Raw genomic sequence first — 20843 nt, 5'->3', positions numbered from 1 at the left:
TACGTGTGATTTACATACTCAATAGCTAGAGGCAGCCTGTGGCGTTATTGCGTGTGATCAGGAAAATATATTCAAAGTCTACCCATTCTAAAAGATAAATAAATACAAAGCCAAACATCTCTGGACTCTCTGTGCCTTGTATTTATTCACTCTGTTCCTTGATTCCCAACTAGGTATAACTCTGGCTCCATTTCATCACTTTCTATCTTCTTGTCACCCTGTTACAATGTGGCCTCTGACACCATCATTCCACTAAAAGAGCCTTCTCTATAATTACCAATAACTACCTAGTTGCCAAATCACTGACAGCCAAATTTATTTTTTGCATTACTCTATGGCTCACTCCCTTTAAAACAATCAATCTCACTTGGCTTCCTGACACTTCTCACACCTTACTTACTTCTTGTCTTCCAGAATACTCTTTTCCATCTCGATCCTCAATATGTGAGTGACTTTTACAGAGCCGAGTTCCCAAGTCAGCCAAGTGCTGCCAGAGTGATCTTCATACTGAAATCAGATCATGCCTCTCTCTTGCTTCATTTCTTCCGATGGTGGCCCCAGACCAACCAAACTCCTTTTCATGAAATATGAAGTCTCCACAAGCTTATCTCCACCACTTCACGCACCATTCAATCTACAACTGTTTAGGTAGCACTCTTTCTATGGCCAGGCACTGTGCCAAATCCACCTTCGTCACTGCTGCTTCCGCACAAACAACATACTCAATAGCTATACTGGACTATCTGTTGTTTCCTATTTGTATTACGACTTATTACATCTTCAGGCCTCCTTCTAGAAGGTAGGTCGTGCTGTCATGAGTCAGCCTAGGAAAACTTATGCTGCAAGATTCAACTCCTATCACCTCCTGTGTTAAGTCCTTACTAATATTCCCTCACCCCCAACCCAGACACAAAACTTGGAATGTTTCTTCTTTGATTTCTTAACATATTGCTTTGTAGTTGTTTATTTAGATGCCTATTCATACGGGACTAGTTCCCTATCAGTCAAAAGAAGATTGTAGTTTTACAATTATTATAATAAAACAATCATTTTACATTTATTATTATTATTATTATTATTATAAATGATCTTGGATAACAGTTTATACTATATATTTATCCTATAAACTCAAGGGAGGTTTAGGTAAATTTCCAAAAGCACTGCAGAGGTAAGGACTGAACTGGGAATGTGAAAGACTCCGAGGCTCACATTCTGTCCACCACAGAGCCATTGTCTGAACGTTTGTGTCCCTTCCAAGCTCCTGCGTTGAAAAATCTAATGCCTATGGTGATGGTGTTAGGAGGAGGGCCTTTGAGAAGTGATTAGGTCATGAGTGCAGGGCCCTCATGAGTGGGATCAGCGCTTTATAAAACGGACCCCCGAGAGCTCTCTCACGCCTTCCCTTTCTGCCCCTTGAGAATACAACAAGAAGTGGACAGTCTTCAACCCAGAAGAGGGCTCTCACCAGAACCCAACCATGCTGGCCTGATTGCAGTCTTTCAGCCTCCAGAACCATGAGAAGTAGATTTCTTTGTTTAGAAGCTACCCAGTCTTGGGGCATTTTGATATAGCAGCCTGAATGGACTAAGACACACAGGCAAACTCTCTTGCTCCCTGGAACTTAATACCAAAGTGCATAAGGATTGAGCGTTCCACAAACATTTATGGAATTAATGCATATGCGTTAAAACAAAATACTTCACCTCCTCAATTAGAGGAAATAAATGACTGACTCCAAGGTAAAACGAAACTTATCAAGGCTTCTCAGGTTGTGGCACTGATTTCTATAAACACTTGAAAACAAAAAGTCTTTGATTTGTTGATGAAAAAGGCAAAAGTTAGATAACTTCTCGGTTATTGCTTAAATTTTCTATCAGTTATTTTTCAGAGTTCCTTGTCCCTTCCACCCCGTAGATTACATGCTAAGCCATATAGAGATTGCCGTCACTTATCCTTCTGCTTACTACAACCCTGCTGGCAGAATAAGTCGTGGTGTCACCAGGATTGTAACAATTTTCAATTAAAAGTGAACATTTGTCCAGATATGGCACCTTCAGATTTCCATTTACTTTGGTCTTTACAAAATTCTCTTAACAGAAAAAATTTCAGTTGCCTGGAAGACTGTAAAAGGCACCTGGAACAGTTCTTTGCTCAAAAAGATAAAAAGTTTTAGGAAAATGGAATTATGTGGCAGAAGGTAGTGGAACAAAAGGGTGAATACGTTGTCCAATAAAGTTCTTGGTGAAAATGAAAAAAAAAAAACATTTGCCTATGGTAAATGGACAAATCAAAATAAAAGACATCCAATTTAGTACAGAACTAAGAAACAATGACAGCCAAACTTTACTTCAGTCTGTCACTAGCACTTTCTAAGTAGCCAACAAATCTTATATAGATAGAAAAGTTTTAATTTGAGAAACTCAGGATCTACAATAAAGAATGAATATTTGGTAAAATCTTGACTCTCCTTATAGTCAGAATAAGGAAGGAGGGAGAAAAATAAAGTCCTGAAAAAATTAAGCAAGTGTAATAATGTGAAAATAGTGACCTAGTAGCACTGGCCTTAGACCAGTAGAGTGATTGTACTCACCATTTATATTCAGGTACCAAGCCATGCAACTTACATGCATTTTTTTATTTGACACTCACAAATACTCTGCAAGGACATCTCCTTCCTACAAATAGACTTAGTGACGCTAGGTGACCTGAGGTCACCTATATCTAGACAGTGGTAGATCTGGGGTATAAACACATGTCTATATGATTCTAAAAGCCTTCCTTTCCCACTATATTATATTAATTCAATTCAGACATTTTTTTCCCCGTAAGGATGCTGACAACTCTTTTAGGATCATGTAGGAGAAAATGTCTTTCCATAACTTCCAAAGACTAAATCTGATTTCATGTAGTTCAGATGAATCACTGCCTTTCCAGATGAGTCCATGATGAGTCTTTTATTCATAAGCTCCTCAGACTTCATACATAATTTGTTGTAGTGCCTATTACAGATTAAGTAATTACTTATTTTATATGTTTCTTCATCCTCAAGGAATCCGTGAACTCATAAATCCCAGGAAACTTGTTTTGTTTGCCTTCTCACCCCCAGAATCACTTGGTAGATGCTCTGTAAAACTTTGATTTGTGAATTAATGAGCTACTCATTTATAGCACCGTTTCAAATTATGTAGATTTGGATAGTAGCATTCTGTTGGACAAATCAATTTCTATAAATGTGATTACAACGTATACATTAATTTTTTTATGCTTTAAGGTTAACGATCATTTAATGTATTAATAACATTTTCACTTATACAATTTGCATTTATAGGGAAAAATATGTTCTGAGAACAAGACAGAGTACTTTAACTTTAAAGAAAATGCTAGTGTTATCCACCACCTCTATATTCTATTTTAAATCGTTACTGCCTATGAACTAGCAGAAAAATATAGGTCATAATACTATACTTCACCAGCTTGCAATAGATCTTGAATCCTGGATTGAATAGACCTATTGCCATTCTTAACTTTGAGAAGAAATAAACAAATACACACTCATATGTATATTTCTTGCCACAAATATGTATAAAAGCGCTTGAAGACAGCTATGAAGATAAGGTGGCCAGGTGCAGCATATAAGAAATATAAGGGCTGTAAAGAGTATAACGGGTAAACAGAGAAGGCTTGATGAAGAAATGAGAAACAACAACGACCCGAAGAAAGCGTAACGTGTGGGCAGACTGAAGAGGAGAGAGGGCATCCCTGCAGAGGGGACACTGAACAGAAGCGAAGAGGTGGTACAGGAGATGTGTTCAGGGAGGAAGAAGGGGATGGTCTGGAGAATTGGGACTAGTTGAAATTGCTCAGAAGGCCTTGATAATTACATGAAACAGTCAGGGTGTTCTCTGGGAACAATAGGGACTCAAAAAAATTTTCTAAGCTGTGGAACATTGCTTGATAGTACTGTTTTAGGGACCAGTCGGACGACACTTTACAAATGAACTGTGTTGTAGGCATTGGTGAACAATGTTGGGGGTGAAAAGAGGTGAGGATAGATGCTGTCTTGAAGAGCCACTTCTAAGATTAAAGTACATTGTGTGCGTGAAGCAATAAAGGCACAAACAGCTAAAGCAATGGAAACAGAAAGTAAATAAAGAAGGACGAAGCAATGGGGCATGACCACTAAGAGTGGTTACAGTGTAGAGGGAAAAAAAAAGCACTGGGGAATTAATGATGTCTTATCTCTAAGAAGAGCGCCACTCAGGAAAAAGACAAGATAAAGTTAGGGTTTAAATTTTTACTTTAGTATGTCCCGTGATCACAGCAATCTTAAACCAGCCAGCCCATCCTGACTAGAAATTAACACTGACCTCAGGGCCCAAAGCATTATGCACCTCCAAGTAATCAGAAGATTGGTTATGCTCTGTATAGTAGCTATTAGTCTTACAGAGGTAAAAAAAAAAAAAGTTTCAAAATCAAAAGGGTAAAGAACACATTGTAATCTTTACCTCACCAGAACATAAATTCAAAGCACCACTCTCCCCAGCTTCCTGCCTAGTAGATGGTTCACAGCCCCTCGATTTTTAAAGCCACTGAGAAAACATGTCCAGCGACCTTTACTAGTACCTAAACAAAGAGACAGAGAGATGAGAAGGGCAGTAAAGGACAGAAGAGGTCTGGAAGAGAAAGGAACTCGCAGCAGTGACTTCCAGCAGGCACAGCATGCAGGCAACCCCACCAGGCCTCTGGAAGCTTTAACTCAGCTCCCCTCTTCATCCCGAGGGCCATCCTGAAGTGGGAAGCTGCCTCTTCTGTCGGCCGACCCACAACAACAGTAAAAAATATGCTTTAAATGTGGATCAGGAAAGGCAGACACGCCACCCTTTTTCAATTCTGGGCGCTTTTCCATGATTCCTGCTTTCATTGAAACGACTTCAGTGGATGCTCTCCAACAAGATTGGGAGGGAAATCCAGAAAACCCTGTCCACTTCTGGAACCCCTGGAGCACCCAGGGGACTAAACAAAGCATGAAAGGACACTCTTCTTAAGGAAGCATGGTTTGGGAACCCAGGGTTGAAAGAAACGTTCATTCTTTTCAGTGTGGGACCTTGAATAAAGATCCAACACCCTGCGCTTCACACTGCTGCAGAAGGGTGGCAAGGGCGGCACGGAAACTGCCTCGCAGCCCAGCCGTGGCCCGGCCCCTTCCTTCCCAGAGCCTCCTCGCCTAACTGTGGTGGAGAAGCCAGTGACCTGGGAGAGGCTGGTATGAGGCGGCTCTGCAGAAGGGGAGAGGGAACTTAACCCAGCTGAAGGCTCCCTGCACCTCCTCTCCTTTACAGTTCTGACAGCAACCAGAATGCAGCTTTGTAAAATAAAAATCTGTTAATCCTTGACTCAAATGCTGAACATTCCTCAGATTACTAAGACTTTGCAGAGGCAAGGACAATAGTTTAAAAATAGCCCACAGGAGATGATAGATGGAAGCTGTTCCCCACTCTGGGTGGTTGCCATTTGCCAGCCCATGGGAACTGGTTTTTGTTTTTGTTTTTGTTTTTTCAACACTGCCTTCCCTCGTTGGATTTAAGGAGAGAGGGAAGAGGACAAAATGAACAGCAGTGTTAGCCAGGATTCTGGAAGATATGCTGTATTCCAACATGGGAGGAGAGAAGGTGGAAAACGTAAAAAACACTTTGCTTTGTGTTTCAAAGTTAAATCAATTGTCCCCAGAACATTTCATGTTACAAATGAGCAGCAATAACCTGGAAAAGTAGACCTTCTCCACATGGTCGGACAAACCTAATTTAGTTGCCGAGGGGTGGGGGAACCAGAAGAAGGGAGGTCCTTTAAGCAGTTAATCCCTAGCCTTTTTCAGTTTCTCTTGTTGCCAATTTCTCTATCAATGATGCCATCTTACAGTAACCATGAAATCTCTAAAGATCTATAAAATATGAGACACATACATCTCATTTAATTATCTTTGTGGATGAGAAAAGAATATAAATTAACACTTGAATTCCTTGCTTATAAGATATGATAATTCCTGCTTATAATATATGATAATGGTCATAGCCAGATATTAACTGCCCAGAGTAAAAGACTCGGAAGGAAGAAGGTTTAGTTTTAAAAAGTTCCCACTATATCTTGCTTTAAACATACATTTTCTTCTCTTCTATTTTTCTGTTGATTACTAGATAATGCTAATTAATAGGTGGGAAATCAAAGAAAAAAGGGAGAAGGAACAACCTTAGGTGTGACAAATTATTAACTTACTGTACGTGACTTTAAAATTATACTTACCTAGTTCCAATTTAAATAAATCATTTGAATTGATTATTCCCATTTTAAAGCAAAAGGACATTTTAAAATATTTTGATACAGAAACATTTCCTAGAAATATTTCATTTTGCCTATGTTGTGCCCTTTAACTCCCTCTACACAAATCAATTCTGAAATACGTAGTGTCTTTCATTGATCATAAACTTACATTCTCCCATCCCTTGTTCCTGATCCTTCCTCTCTTTGCCCTCTCCCAGTGCCACCTTACGGTATATTTGGAAAGTTAAGGTGACTCCTATTTCTAATCAGTGTTAATCAATACTGTAGAAAGCCTCCTGAAAAGAGGTCACTACAGATAGTCGGATTATTAAAATTTTCTCTGTAGGGGATGTGAGGCAAGCGCAGGCACCCAGCACCAAACTGATGTGATGGGAGCACCGCACAGGGATGTGAGAGGGACTCTTTTCAAGGGGGAACAACATGGCTGCTTGATTCGGGTCCGGGAACAGCCCAAGGCAGCCTCGGCTCCTCCCCTCAGCAAGGTCAGGCCAGCCTGTCTGTGCTCCAGCAGTCAAGGTGATCCCTATAGGACCACCGTTCTTTAAGCCCCGCCCACCCGGCCCATTCACAGACAGTAACAAACAGATCAATATGAGCCTTGAGAAATAACTACAGACAAGCAAAACCACATATAAACCACTCTTGTACAGTTTTAAGCTCTTGGTTTCCAAACTCCCATTTTACCTGAGCGTAAACTGACCTTAAAGCATTAGAAAATAGATGTACATTTTTTAAAAGGACATGAACATATTATGTACCTACCTTTCCGAAAACTAAAACACCGTTTAATTCTTCTGTATGTAGTTTTAGGAATGAAAGGAGTAGACACCAAGGCACCCGAGGGGCGCCCCCCAATATTTCGGTCTTCAGGCATCATACAGGCCGGAAGTGCTGAACCCGGTTCAGGCTTCCTTTAAAACCTGCCTCTGTGTGATATCGGGACCCCACAGCCACTCCTTCTCATGTTTGTTTATTTGTTAGATCTGAAGTGCTGTTTCCTAGAACTTGACGATTTTGATCCTCCAGGTCCTGGATCAGGGATAAGTTACCACTTCTCATTTACTTCTTTCTGGCAAAAAGTTCCTTTTTTCTTGCCTAGTCCAGGGAGTTTTTAAGGTTTTGTTTTGTTTTGTTTTGTTTAAGTTTCTGCAGACATTCCAAAATGTCACAGCAAAAAGAACCACAGCAAGCAAGCTGCACCTCCCATTCAAAGAGCAGAAATTTTTTTTTTTAATTAAGAACTGTCTTCTCAGCTGGAACTGGGGGGACTGAGATTCCTCTGGAAAGGTCAGCAAATAGCCGTGAGCAGGGGAGAGAGGAACAATGACCAAAAGGCCCCTGGGGGATACTTCAGGACGGTCCTTGCTGCCTCCTTTCATCTGAGCAAAAGGGGAGGCAAATAATGGCACCTTCTCCAGAAAGCATTTCGGTGCATGACAGATTCTTTTCAAAGAACTCCCCTGTTCCTTTTATAGCACCCCTCAGCTTTTGATGCTCTCTGCGGGCTTCTCCCTTCTGTCTTCAAACTCCCAGGGCTCCTGAGGGAATCGCCACGTCAGAACAGTCCAATGCCCGTTCCAGGAGGCTCCTCGGATCCGTGGAGGAGGCAGCTCTGCAGGGAGCTCCTCCTCCCCCTCGTCCTGCTCCTGCTCCCCTTTTCTCAATGAGAGCTGGGCGGGAGCTGGCAGGGCTGCAGCTGCCTCGTCACCACGCTGTGGCTGCGGCTGCCTTCAGTGCCCGCTGGTCACATGCAGCAGGTGCAGTCACAGCAGTGCGAGGGGAGGAGGGAGAGTGCCACGCGGCTGTGTGAACCCCTTGTTTCTTCCTTTGACTTTGCGTTGACTCTCCTGCCGGCTCTGGTCTTGTGCAGCTGGCTGCCTCGGCCCCTCCAGAAACCAAACAGCTCCAAAGCAGCTCCACGAGGGGGGTGCACTTTTTGCCCCTTCCTTTCTGCATTTATTCTCGTCCTATGCAGGATTTTTTTCTCAGATACTTTGCAACTGAGTCTATGTGTGAGTGCTGATCTAAATGTGCATATCATTAAAACATATGTGTGTATTTGTATACATGTGTGGGAGAAATAGAAACATGTTAACATTTAGCAGCAAAGAATCTGCAGGTATAACCACAAAACAAGTTAACTCAAATGTGTGTGTGTGTATACATTTTTATACACCTGTATTTGGCTGGCCATGGTTTGAAAACCAATCCTGTTTTCATTTTCTTCCCTGATCTTGGATGCACCCGCCACACCCCAGCCCCCACATCCACCTACCCCCTTGATCCCAGTCACTGAGCAATTTACCCACTGGGTTAATCATTTATCCACCTGGCTGTTCCAGGAGCAGATCTGGAATGCTAGTGTTTCAACCCCAACTGACCCCTAAGGCCTCTGGGTACCTTCCTAGCCACTTAGCAGGAGCCTTAGAAAAGCTGTGAAGAGTACTAAAAAGATACTCCCTTTAGAAACCTCATTACTCTGACTAGCATGCCCAGATAGGTCAATTGTTGTCACTGAAGGAATCATTATTATTTCTGCCCCATGGTTCAAACATTGTTTTTGCCTTCTGTGTCACAGCAGGCTGCCAGGAAAATAAGGAACTGTGAAGTATAACTCAGTCCCACCAAGACAGGGACAATGCTGGATGGGAGGCACCTTGGCTGACTGAGAACATCACTTTTCTCAGCATTGATGTGGAGGGAACACATGTCATCACAGGACTTGGAGGTGGAATGAATCTTAGTGAAAACAGTTTTGTCCAATGTTATTTCACAACTGCGGAAACTAAAGGTGAGGGGGTAATACCACTTATCAGAGGTCACACAGTGGTCTGTGTCACAGGCACGAGCATGCACCTTCCTAATTAACCGCTGCTTGCCCATATGCTAATTACCCATCATGGGCATTATTCAGTCAGTTTTTTTACTGCCTTGATAAGTCTCTGACTCAACTCTTTTCCCTAAGGAGACAGAAATATACAGAAAGAACCTGATTTTGTTAGTAGCTAAAGTTAGGCTCTGCACTCACATCTAATGAACAATTAATGAATTCTCACTCTCCCCAGATCCTGGGCTGGGTACTTCCCTATACACTGCCTCAGAAACAACTGAAAAGAAACCCAGTGAAATAAGACAAAAATAAACAAAACAAAAACAAACCCCTAAACTTTTCCAAAGTTAAATACATGCTGTGACATCCCAACTTTTGGATTTGGCTTTTAAGCAGAAACCATGTGCTTCTCAGTTAGCATCATTCATAGGGAAGCAACTGTTTATGGGGGGAATTAATCAGATAACAGAAGGCTGAGGTATCTAGAGTCAATACTGAACGTGGTTATCAGGCTTGGTTAAGAAAGGATGTCTACTTTTTGCATTTCCACTGGTTCCCTTCCTTCATCTGAGTATGTGTTGTAAGTTTGTTATTTTATTTCACAAAAACAAATATCAAAGCCCTATATTTTATGATTTCACTTAACAGTTTTTAATTTCTAAATACTGTAAAGCTAGACAGACTCCTCAGGTGTTTCCTATATTTTAATCAACTGTCTAATATTGAAATGTTAAAGAGGAATTATTTTACATATATAAACAATCTAAACAAAGATAAGCTTCAGTGCCTCCTGAAAAACTTTAACTATTTAAAAACATAGGTTGTAAAGCTGCAGTATAGACAATGAAATGCCCTCTCCGTAATAAATACATTTAAAATGCATCCAAAGGTGGTATATAGAACTTAATAAATTAGGGTCAAAAATCACCTTCCAAATGTTTTTACAGATGCCATTTAATCAATGACCACAACAATCTTTGAGCAGTGGTAAGGAGATTGGAAGCCAACAGGTCTTTATTTAGAATTAATGGTCTAGGATTCTATGACTAAGATAGGAAGGGGAAATGTATTTTCTAATGAAAAGTAATTGTGACAGTTCAGGAAATTTTTAGCAGCTTTACTGAGATATAATTCACATATCATAGAATTCTCCTGTTTAAAGTGTACAATTCAATAGCTTTTAATATACTCAGATATACGTGACGGTCATCACAGTTCGTTTCAGAACATTTCATCACCTAAAAAAAGAGATCTCATATATTTTGGCTATCACCTCCCTGCAAGCCCCTTATTCCCCCATCCCTGCCCTAAGCAATCACTAATCTACTTTCTGTCTGTATGGATTTCTCTGTTCTATACTTTCTTATAAAGAGAACAATACATATATGGTCTTTTCTGACTGGCACAATGTTTTCAAGGTTCATTCACATTGTAGCACACGTAAGTACCTCATTCTTTTTATGGTTGAACAATCCATTGTATGAATATACCACTTTCTATTTATCCATTTGTCCATTGATAGACATTTGGATGTTTCTACCTTTTGGTGTTTAGGAATAATGCTGCTATAGATATTGATGGGCAAGTTTCTGTGTAGACATACATGTTTTATTTCTCTTGGGTATATACCTAAGAATGCAAATGTTGGATCATATGGTAACTCTACGTTTAATCATTTGAGAAACTGCTAGACTGTTTTCCAAAACAGCTACATTTTACATTCCCATCAGCAATATAGGGGGGTTTCAGTTTCTCCACATCCTTGCCAATACTTGTTATTATTGAACTTTTTGATTCTAGTAATCCTAGTATGTATGAAATGGTATCTCACTGTGCTTTTGATTTGTATTTCCCTGATGACTAATAACACTGAGTATCTTTTCATGTGCTTGTTGGTCATTTGTATATTCTCCTTGCAGAAATGTTTATTCAGATTACTTGCCTATTTTTAAATTGATCTAATTGAGTCAAAATTATGATTTGTCTTTATTTTTGAGTTGTAAGAGTTATTTATATATTCGGGATACAAGTCCAAAATCAGACATATGATCTGGACATACTTCCTCCCATTCTGTGGGTTGCCTTTTCACTGTCTTGATGATATTAATTCAGATATTCTTGAAGGACTCAACTATATTTCCTGCTGATATTGGCTAAGTTTCATGAATTCCTAACTGTGAAAAGAAAGTATAAGAAATGTAAAGTTTAGGGACTTCCCTGGTGGTGCAGGGATTAAGAATCCGCCTGACAATGCAGGGAACATGGGTTCAGTCCCTGGTCCAGGAAGATCCCACATGCTGCAGAGCAACTAAGCCTGTGTGCCACAACTACTGAGCCCATGTGCTACAACTACTGTAGCCTGCTCACCTAGAGCCTGTGCTCCGCAACAAGAGAAGCCCCTGCTTGCCACTAGAGAAAGCCCGCATGCCCAACAACAAAGACCCAAGGCAGTCAAAAATAAAAAATAAATTTGATTCAAGCATTTGCAAAATCACTGAAACATATTCCATAGGATAAAGTATATAAACCAATCAACTACTAGAGTATCCCTTCCAGGTTCATAAATATGAAGATTAATACTAGTCCCACTAGGATCACTTGTGATACTTCTGGGCTGATAGGACCTCCTGTGACCACTGATTTAAACTGGATCTCATTCATTTTTCTTGAGAAAAGGACAGATGGAAGAGGAGGAAAGGGAGAAAATAATCCTTGATGGAAATAAGCCTTCAACAAAAGTACCATTTTCAGCAGATATTAAGAATCCTCCTGAACTCAGGAGCCCCGGAAGTCTGATAACAGAGAGGAAAAGAAGGTCTTCAGAAAAAACAGGAGCTTTGAAAAGATATATCCTTAGGCTTCCCCATAAATCCTGACCCTGAGGGTAGCAGCACACCTCTAGCAGTTGAGCATATATCTCTCATGAATAATCATGAAGACTCCTCTGCTAAGGCACTGGGATGGGATCTCAGCCCACCAGCCTCTTCAAACATTTTGATTTCACTTACTAGCCATATTACTATATGAATAGGGTGACCATACAAGTTGTCACCCAAACTAGGACACCCGTGAAAGTGAGAGGTAGCACTATCAATAATTACCCTAGGACAACAGTTGTAAATGACACTGTTACCAGGCAAACTGGGATGAATGGATGCCCTGGGTAGGAACCTCCCCCTCCCCCAACAGGAGAGCCTGCTAAAGGGCCGACAATTTGCAGACATGCACCCCTACACTTGTGAAATAGCAACGTCTTCCATGAATCTTTACTATGTTAACTTCAACCTAACTTTTCAACTTTTTAAACTAAGCTTTTGAAGTCATTCTCAAATGTAAAGAGGTCAGTCAGCTTAAGGAGCATCTGATATGTTATGAGGAAAAAAGTTCACTTCTGAATTCAGGGTGCTGACAATACACAAAAGAGAATATAAAATAAACATGAAATTTGTAATTGCTTTACTAAATATGAATTTGATTTATACCATTTATTTTACCTACATCAACATAAAACAATCAGGCTTTACTTTCTTGGAAATACATGTTGGTTATAGATGAATATTTTGGGGTCCTTATTTATTTGCCTCCATTTATATAATTTTTTCTTTAAATATTTTTTCTGTTTATATCACTCTATTTTATATTACTTGATAGAAAAGACGACATCCTTTATCTGTCCTTCCTTCTTTTATTTAGCTCTATTCACAGCACCATGTAGCTTATTCTTCATATGATGTATTCTCTACACTATATTAACTAAGATTTAAAAAAAACAAAAAAAAACTTATTATGAAATCCACAAATACTTTCCTGATTGCAAAGCTTTTTTTTTAAAACTCTGATAATCAGCAGATTCTCATCCAGTGCTTTGCCACTTCTCTTTGATACCACTGAGCATCTGGGGGCTGAAATCTCTTAGAAAACTAATAGTGAAAATGGTTTTTTTTTTTTTTGCCCTGCATCTGCATGTTATTAACTAATCGACATTTATGACATCAGGCTCATAACTATGTATTATTAGTAAAATGGAACAATCCAAAATAAAAGAAAAATATCACCTCTTTTTATAATTCAAAATATCCATGGAAGAAGGTTGGTTACTAATGATATTTGACCTGAATTAAACTTCTAGGAGTTACTTAGATATGTGTCTAAAAATAAATTAGAGTTTACTATTTATTTTAACATTCATCCATTTGGAAGTAGGTGCTGATAGTGACACTGGCTGGGGGAAAGGACAAACAGGCTTGGCCTACTTTTGTGGTTTTCCATGATTCTAAAATAGACTCACCTCCTCCAAACGGTCCCCATATGACTCGGCGGATGGACTTGACCCAGTCTTCCATATCATTCTGGGTGCTCGCCATAAGGAGGTAGCTCTCATGATTAGCTGTCATCCGATCTCGATCACCTCCTGTAAGACAGGAACAGTAACACATGAGTGTGTGCTCAGCCCAAGATTCCCATCAGCAGCCTCCTGGTGAATCCCTGAAACATAAACTGTACCTAACGCAGCTAGCACTAGGTTCTAACCAACAAATCAGAAATGTTTACCATGGTTTCAGCTTGGCAAAAATATCTGCTTAAAAGGGAAAGGCTCTTATGTTTCCAAGAGAAAGCCAGCAAACAAATGTCATTCCCCAAACAAAGCCTAGCTTTTTGTCCTAGCAACAACCCGTAGGCCTGCATTAACTCATAATCCAATCTATTCACACTGTACTGCTGAATAGGGAAAAATAGCAAAAGCAAAATGAAAGACGGAGAAGTGGTCCACAGAGCCTGAGTTTTCATTCCAAGCAAGTGCAGAACAGTCTGAGTCTGCTCAGCGCGCACAGTGAGGCCACCGGGACATCACGGTTGAGTATGAGAGTCCCAGGAAAGGAAAAAGAGCCACATGTGAAAATCTGCCCCAGAGATCCTCCTCTACTGCTCTGTCCTGGAAGGGGAGCCTCTTCCCCCAGATCATACCTTCGGGGGGACAAACAAAAGAAGACGACACAAGTCTGGCCAGTCGCAATGGCCAAATCAACAGCCCAGATGGCCCTGCCACCTAAGGGTTGGCTTTAGGAAACCCCAGCAGTGCCTCTTTGCTTGCTGGTTTTTCTTATCCCCCCATGCTCCCCCCTCCCCGCCACCAAAACAACTCATACCCTTTAAAACCTTTAAAATCTCTAAAATCAACTTTGAAATGCTGGAGATTTATAAAGTATTTTTATGCTTAAAGAAGTATTTCTGAAAACAAGTATCAGTGATGGCACTGCTTCACTCTCTTTGAAAAAACTAGTTGTTCACAGAAGGAATAATTAAGAAAATGGACCATTAAGTGTTATTTAACTGAATTCTGATAATATTTCAGTATTATACTAAATTCTAAGGTGCTCAAATAATCTGTGAACAATTTAATTTTCACTAAGTGCTGTAAACTTGCAGCCTTGGGTTGGATTAATTCATATTGAAGTATTTATTTTGTTTAAGACGTTGTTTTACATCAGAACAGATGCCACCTGTTTTAATTCACAACCCTTTAGTTCTGAGAGCTGGGTACTGCACCTTGCAACTGAAGGGGCTCAAAAACAATCTCCTCTATGAGGAGCTTGCAGCCTCCAATTTACAACAGGCCCCACACTCCCTATTCTTTCACATCCAATCTCATTCACAAAGCTCTGAAAACTCTAGGCAATTGAGTTTGTGATCTCCAAATTTTATACAAATGTCCTAGGTTGAGAACTACAACTCTTCTAGCATTCATGCAAATTAACAGAACAGGTGAGAGGTTAGAGAAGTGAGATAACTTTGAACAGCCAGCATTGATGTTTTACATTTCAATACAACTGAATTTGGGGGTGGAGTGGGTTAGGGATGCCATCAAATCAGTTTCCTAATGTTTACAAATCACTTGACTAAACAAGACTAGCCTTCTCACTTTAAAGAGAACATCTCACTATTATGGAAACAATGACCTTCTTACACCTCCAGGTCTACCCTAGGTCAATCATCACTTTAAGCAACTTATATCTGACAAAGCATAGGTTCAGGAAACCTGAGAAAACCCTGCTGAAATCACAATTCTATTTTATATAAGCTGTTTAACTCCTGGGAAATTACATAACTTCTGGAAACTCAGTATCTTTAGTCATGCTTTAGAAATAATAATCCCTATCTATTAAATTTTTGTGATAATTAAATGAAATGAAGTTAATATACTAGCACTGTGTTAGGCTAAAAGAGAAATTCTGTACATATTAATTCAGTCTCATTTAACTTCCTCCCATATCTACAAATGCAAAAAGGACATATTACATTTAATTTGACCTCAGAGATATACAACTAGTCTAGTATGCTAGTAAGTGCTTGGGAACAATTGGTCAATAATACCCACACACAAGAGTTTTTTTAGAAGGCTGTCTTTCTTTGCTAACATAACAATGCGCATTAACATTGTATCTTTCTTTGCTACATAACAATGCACATTAACATTGTATACTGCACACGTAGGAAAATTTGGCACACATTAATATATGTATGCATGGTTGTATGACATATAAGTCACAGAAAGAACTAAATGACAAAAGAAAAAGATGCTTCACTTGGCATGGCACAGTACTAAAAATTTATTCTGTGTTCTGATCCACTTATAAAAAATTACCATTTTGAAATCAGAATATTTTAATTATTGTCTTTGCCTGCAGGATGCTTAGCAATTCAGATAGTAATATCCTGCCGTCTCACTCCCAGCCCCATAGAAACAGTCCTAGTAATGAGAGTGAGTGACAGCCGCTGGAGTGTTTTTTCTGCCTGAAAGCAGGGTAAAAAGAGAATGATAAGCACAACTGGCGAGTATCCCCTGACTTTTCATTTGATTCTCTGTCTCTGCCAATGATACTGTGTGTCTGACCCCGAATCTCATTTCCACTGCCAATCACAGATATGAAATCCCATCTGTGAATTTCACCCATGGATATAGATCTTGATCCCTCAGTGAATTAGCAAAAGACTGAGAGAAGATTAGAAAAACTTTTACTATGAGTCTCAGGGGAAATAACAGACTCATTGCTAAGGATGTGGTTAAAACAACTGGAGACATTTATATATAGATATGAACTAAATTCTCACTACTAAAGTTACTTGATTTCTAACTGGAGAAGCCATCTTTTCTAATTCATAATCCTTCAGTTCTGAGAGTCTGGTACTGTGTCTTGCAATTGAAGGGACTCAAAAACAATTTTTTAAATGTATGATTTGATAAATGAATAAACTCAATATTGACTTTCAAAGATGTGGATCAAGTTTCACTCTGTTTGTTAATCGTTTACGGGGCTTAATGTTCCATTTACCTATTTGTGAGTCTAAAATTCTTTCCAAAGGTGAAATTTAAAAAAGCAACCTTAATTATGTAATTATCACTGGAGTGAATCTATCTTGGTCACCTTCAATCCATATATATGTGTATATATGGATATATATATATTATAGCCAGTATACGTTCTCCATACGTAATTTCTGCTTGAACATAAATACCCATGCAGTGTTGGTACTTTTCTGTATTTTCCAGATGTTCAACCATATGTTGTTCTATTATAAATGCATTATTCCAGGTGTTCTAAGGTGTTATTTTATCATTAGAAAAAAATTTTTGCAAAGAACAAATGATAAGAATGTATGGTCATGAAAGCACTAATCAATAAAAAGGCATGGTGAGCTGGAAGGTAATTATCACTAACGTCACTCAGTGTTGCTTAAAATTGTTCGATTTTGAATTCTCATTACTTTATGTATAACCTCTTCTCCCTCTTTCCCCACATCCATCCCTGAGTACATTCCCAATTGAAGATTTGAGACAGGAGACCAGCATTGCTCAAAGTACAGGCTACATCATGTAACTAGGACCTTCTCAGTGAAATAGACTGCTACCTTTCTTAAAGAATATATTTTAAAAAATATTTTACCCAACATTGTGTGGAAATTTCCAAAAATAGTCACCAAAGTAGATTTTTCCCTTGGAGAAAAATCATTGTAAATTATCAAAATTATGAACTAAAAAGCAAAATAATCAGAAGTGAAGTATTATATGTGTATCATCTCAAGTAAACAAACTTTTAAAGATATACAGTGAATTACTTGTTTGTGCTTAAATTTTAAAACAAGTTGCTCAAGGAAAATTATGGTTACCAACATTTGGGTTCGGATTCCAAGCAAAGTTCACGGTACAGACCTGAACTGAAATTTCAGTGAACACCTCCGAAACGATCAATAATTTCAAGGGCACAATGTTTCCTCATTCCCAATTACAAACTAGGTCAAACTAGACCTAGTGTGCTACCCATTTATTTAGAGCTTACAGAGAAATATTTACATGTTCTAAGGAGAGTTATTAATTTTTACTCATACAACTGCAAGGTCTTAATTTTTTAAGCATTATTTTCTTCAAAATTTAGTTTAAGTCTTCAATAGTAGTAGAACTCTAATGATAAATTGCAAGATATAAAGTAATTTCTAAAGCATATCAATGGAAAATTACTGAGATGGAAAACCATTTCTTCTCTTTTATGGAGAATACTTGGAAAGCAACCAGCGTTATGTGAAGTACAAGCAACAAATTTTAGGTTTCTATGGATACTATCATCTCTTAATAAGCAACAACAACAATAACAAAACAGCATATAATTTACAAAATACAGCCAGAGAACAAATTGGCCTCACACTCAACATCATATTTAATTTTTTCATATTGCCTTGCATATTATAGAGACATTGTTCTCTGAAAATTAAGAGTTTGGGGATGCTTGCTAATCAAATTCTTTCCAAGTATTTCTTCCTCAAAGGTTAATTTCAAAAATATCAGAGTGCAAAATTTCAATTCATTTTGTCAACAGGAAATTTGCATTAATCTTTAATGAGATTTTGAAAATTTTAAAGCCCTCAACCAAAGGATGAGAATTAATTAAGGCCAGTGGCTGTAACCATCATTCTGTTTGCAGTCAGTACACAACAAACATATTACTAAATGTTGTCTTGCATTATAATAAAAATTAATGTGACATTTTAATTTCTTGATTACCTTATAATACTGTTTTACATACTTCCTATATTCCTTTCTAGGTCATAATCTCTTTTTAAGAAGGAATCATCCAACAACATATAGCTGTATTATATTTAAGCTGAAAGTAACTATAAATGCACATTTATCAACCAATTATAGATTGATTGGTATTTATTAATTATGGTAGATTTCAAATAATTAAATTTAGAAACGATTTATTAGTAGTCTGTCTACTTGGCTACAGATAAAGAAAGCACTGACCAAAAAATTCTATACTGTACAAATTATTTCTGATTGCCTTTCTACAAACTTCACTATAAGAAATATCCAAATATGTGAATATTAGAACAAAAGGGCTGCCTGAATCAAATTGCAAAAACAAATATGTGCTTATAAAGAAGTATCAAAAAATGGTTAAGAGTTAGGACAGTGAAACCAGACTCCTCAAGTTCAAATTACTCATTGACTAGCTATGAGATCCCTCAGCTTTAACTGAGGATGATGAGTACCTACTTCATAGCATTATTGTCAATTAATCTGGTGAATAATGCCATAAAATATTTTGTATAGTGCTTGGGACATAGAATGCTGTGCTGTTGTTGTTATTGCCATGTTAATAATTTTGATACTAAAATATTTTGATAAATTACATATTTATAATTTGAATCCTTTAAAATGCAGGAAAGTAGCTTACTTTTGGAAAGGTAAGAAAAGTCCTTTTATAGGAAAGTAACAATCTTTCAAGTAAATATTGATTTTCATATTGGTCATGATTTAAAAGCACAATTGTGATACATTTAATTTTAAATGATTAATGAAAAATTTAAAACTTTAAATAAGCATAGTTTATATTTCCACTAATTTTTCACATTTCTTAGACTCATTCTATCAAAAAACCTACTATTTGTGCTGAGTACATTAACTATAAAAATGATATAATTTATTACATTTTGGGCAGTTGTTTCCCAGATTGCACTGAGCAGTCAACAGGATCTCAATTTAAATCCAACAATATATTTTGACTTTCACTATGTTAGAGCCTCAGAATCTAGTCACTTCCTTCCTATAGCATCTAATTAAATTCTTCTGATCAAAACTTCTGAGAAATAAAAGAACATTTCCTTGAAAGAGCCCAAGTATCTAGAATTAAGTCTTCTAATTTAGGATGGCTTAATTTGGGAGACCAATGAATTCAAAATCTTACCTGATTGGTACAGAAGGCAAGCAGCTAGAATAAATGACATGTATGTGCAGATCAGTGCTACTCCAACAGTGGTGACACAAATGGAAGTCACAAATGAAAGCAAATCCTGATGCAATAATCTACAACTCCTAGCAAACGGAATGCCATTCACAGTTAAAGAAGCAAGGCAGAGAGTTTGTTGCCTCGAACGAATCTAAAACTGAAAGTGTTTTTCAATCAGGAAGTCCCTCAATAGTATAAATGATGACTTTAATGTTGGGGAATGTTGGAAAATTTTGGAGAAATGTTTTGGAGTTATATTGAACTTTATATTCCACATGAGCACAGCAATAAACCTTTTATTTCAGCGTTTCTCAAAGTGTAAGGAAACTCATACATGTCCAAGAGGATAGGAAGCAATGAAAACTTGTTAGAAATGCAAATACTTGGGCCCAAGCCCAACTGAATAAGCAACTGTGATGGTGGGACCCAGTAATCTGTGCTTTAAGATGCCTGCCAGAAGATTCTGATGTACCATAAAGGTTGAGAATCAATACTCATGTAACAGAATTTGCTATAACAGGCAGAGGCTGTAATTTTAGAATTGGTGTATTTCAACCACACTTATCCTATTAGCTTGTATCCATGTCTTATTCTTTCACTGACAGCCATTCAGCCAGAAAGTATTAAGCTTTAAAGCTATGAATCATATAACTTATCTAATTGCTTATTTGCATTGTAAATGATTAACACTCTGCAACTAGCTTTGCAAGGACATGTCATTCAAGTTGGGATTATTGAGTCTAGCAAGTTTGTGGGCCTCACGCATTAAAGATACCATACTTTTATCAAAGTAAAAATTACAGCGTTTATTTTTGCACTTGAATACAGATTCATTATACCTCTTCCCTTGGTGCTCAGAGTTTGATGAATGAAACAAAACATTGAATTTGGGGAGACATGACATTTTTGAAGATCTAGATTAGAAAGTTGAAATACATTTTAAAAATCCTCTTATATCCTACTTCTGTTATTATTTTTGAATAGTGTAAAACTGAAAGATGAATAATAATATCAGTTGACAACTGCAGGGTAGATTACTTCTATATCTATCCGTTTACTTGGTTTCTACAATAACCCTGAGAGGTAAAGCAGAACATTCATTCATTTATTCAATAAATATTGATTGAGCACCTGTATTGTGCCAGTCACTCTTCTAAGTTCTGAGGATATAGAGGAAACAGAACACAGGCTGGAGCTCAGGGGTGAGGTCTGGACTGAATATATAGATTTTGAAGTCATCAGTGTGAGAGTATAAAAAGACAGACCTGGATGAGGTCCCCAGGGAAAACTATAGACAGCATAGAGCAAAGGAAGTTCAAATGAGCTCCAACTTTTAGAGACTGAGAAAAGAGAGGGGAATCAGCGAAGTAGATTGAGAAGGTGGGAAGAGAAAC

At 38.1% G+C, this 20843-nt stretch overlaps 1 protein-coding gene across 5 annotated transcripts in view; it reads right to left on the bottom strand.

Moving 5' to 3' along the window:
- The window catches only part of ARHGAP24 (Rho GTPase activating protein 24), a 476239-nt gene that overhangs the window by 51424 nt on the left and 403972 nt on the right, over positions 1 to 20843 (bottom strand). For all 5 annotated transcript variants that reach the window (XM_057728038.1, XM_057728041.1, XM_057728040.1 and 2 more), the window contains one exon: positions 13455 to 13577. In XM_057728038.1, coding sequence (XP_057584021.1) covers positions 13455 to 13577 — 123 coding nt within the window. The remainder of the gene's footprint in view (positions 1 to 13454; positions 13578 to 20843) is intronic.

This window comes from Hippopotamus amphibius, chromosome 3 (genome assembly GCF_030028045.1).
Source record: "Hippopotamus amphibius kiboko isolate mHipAmp2 chromosome 3, mHipAmp2.hap2, whole genome shotgun sequence".
Classification (NCBI taxonomy): Eukaryota; Metazoa; Chordata; class Mammalia; order Artiodactyla; family Hippopotamidae; genus Hippopotamus; species Hippopotamus amphibius.
Note: the sequence above shows the minus strand (reverse complement) of the source record. Positions and strands in the feature narration are given on the sequence as shown.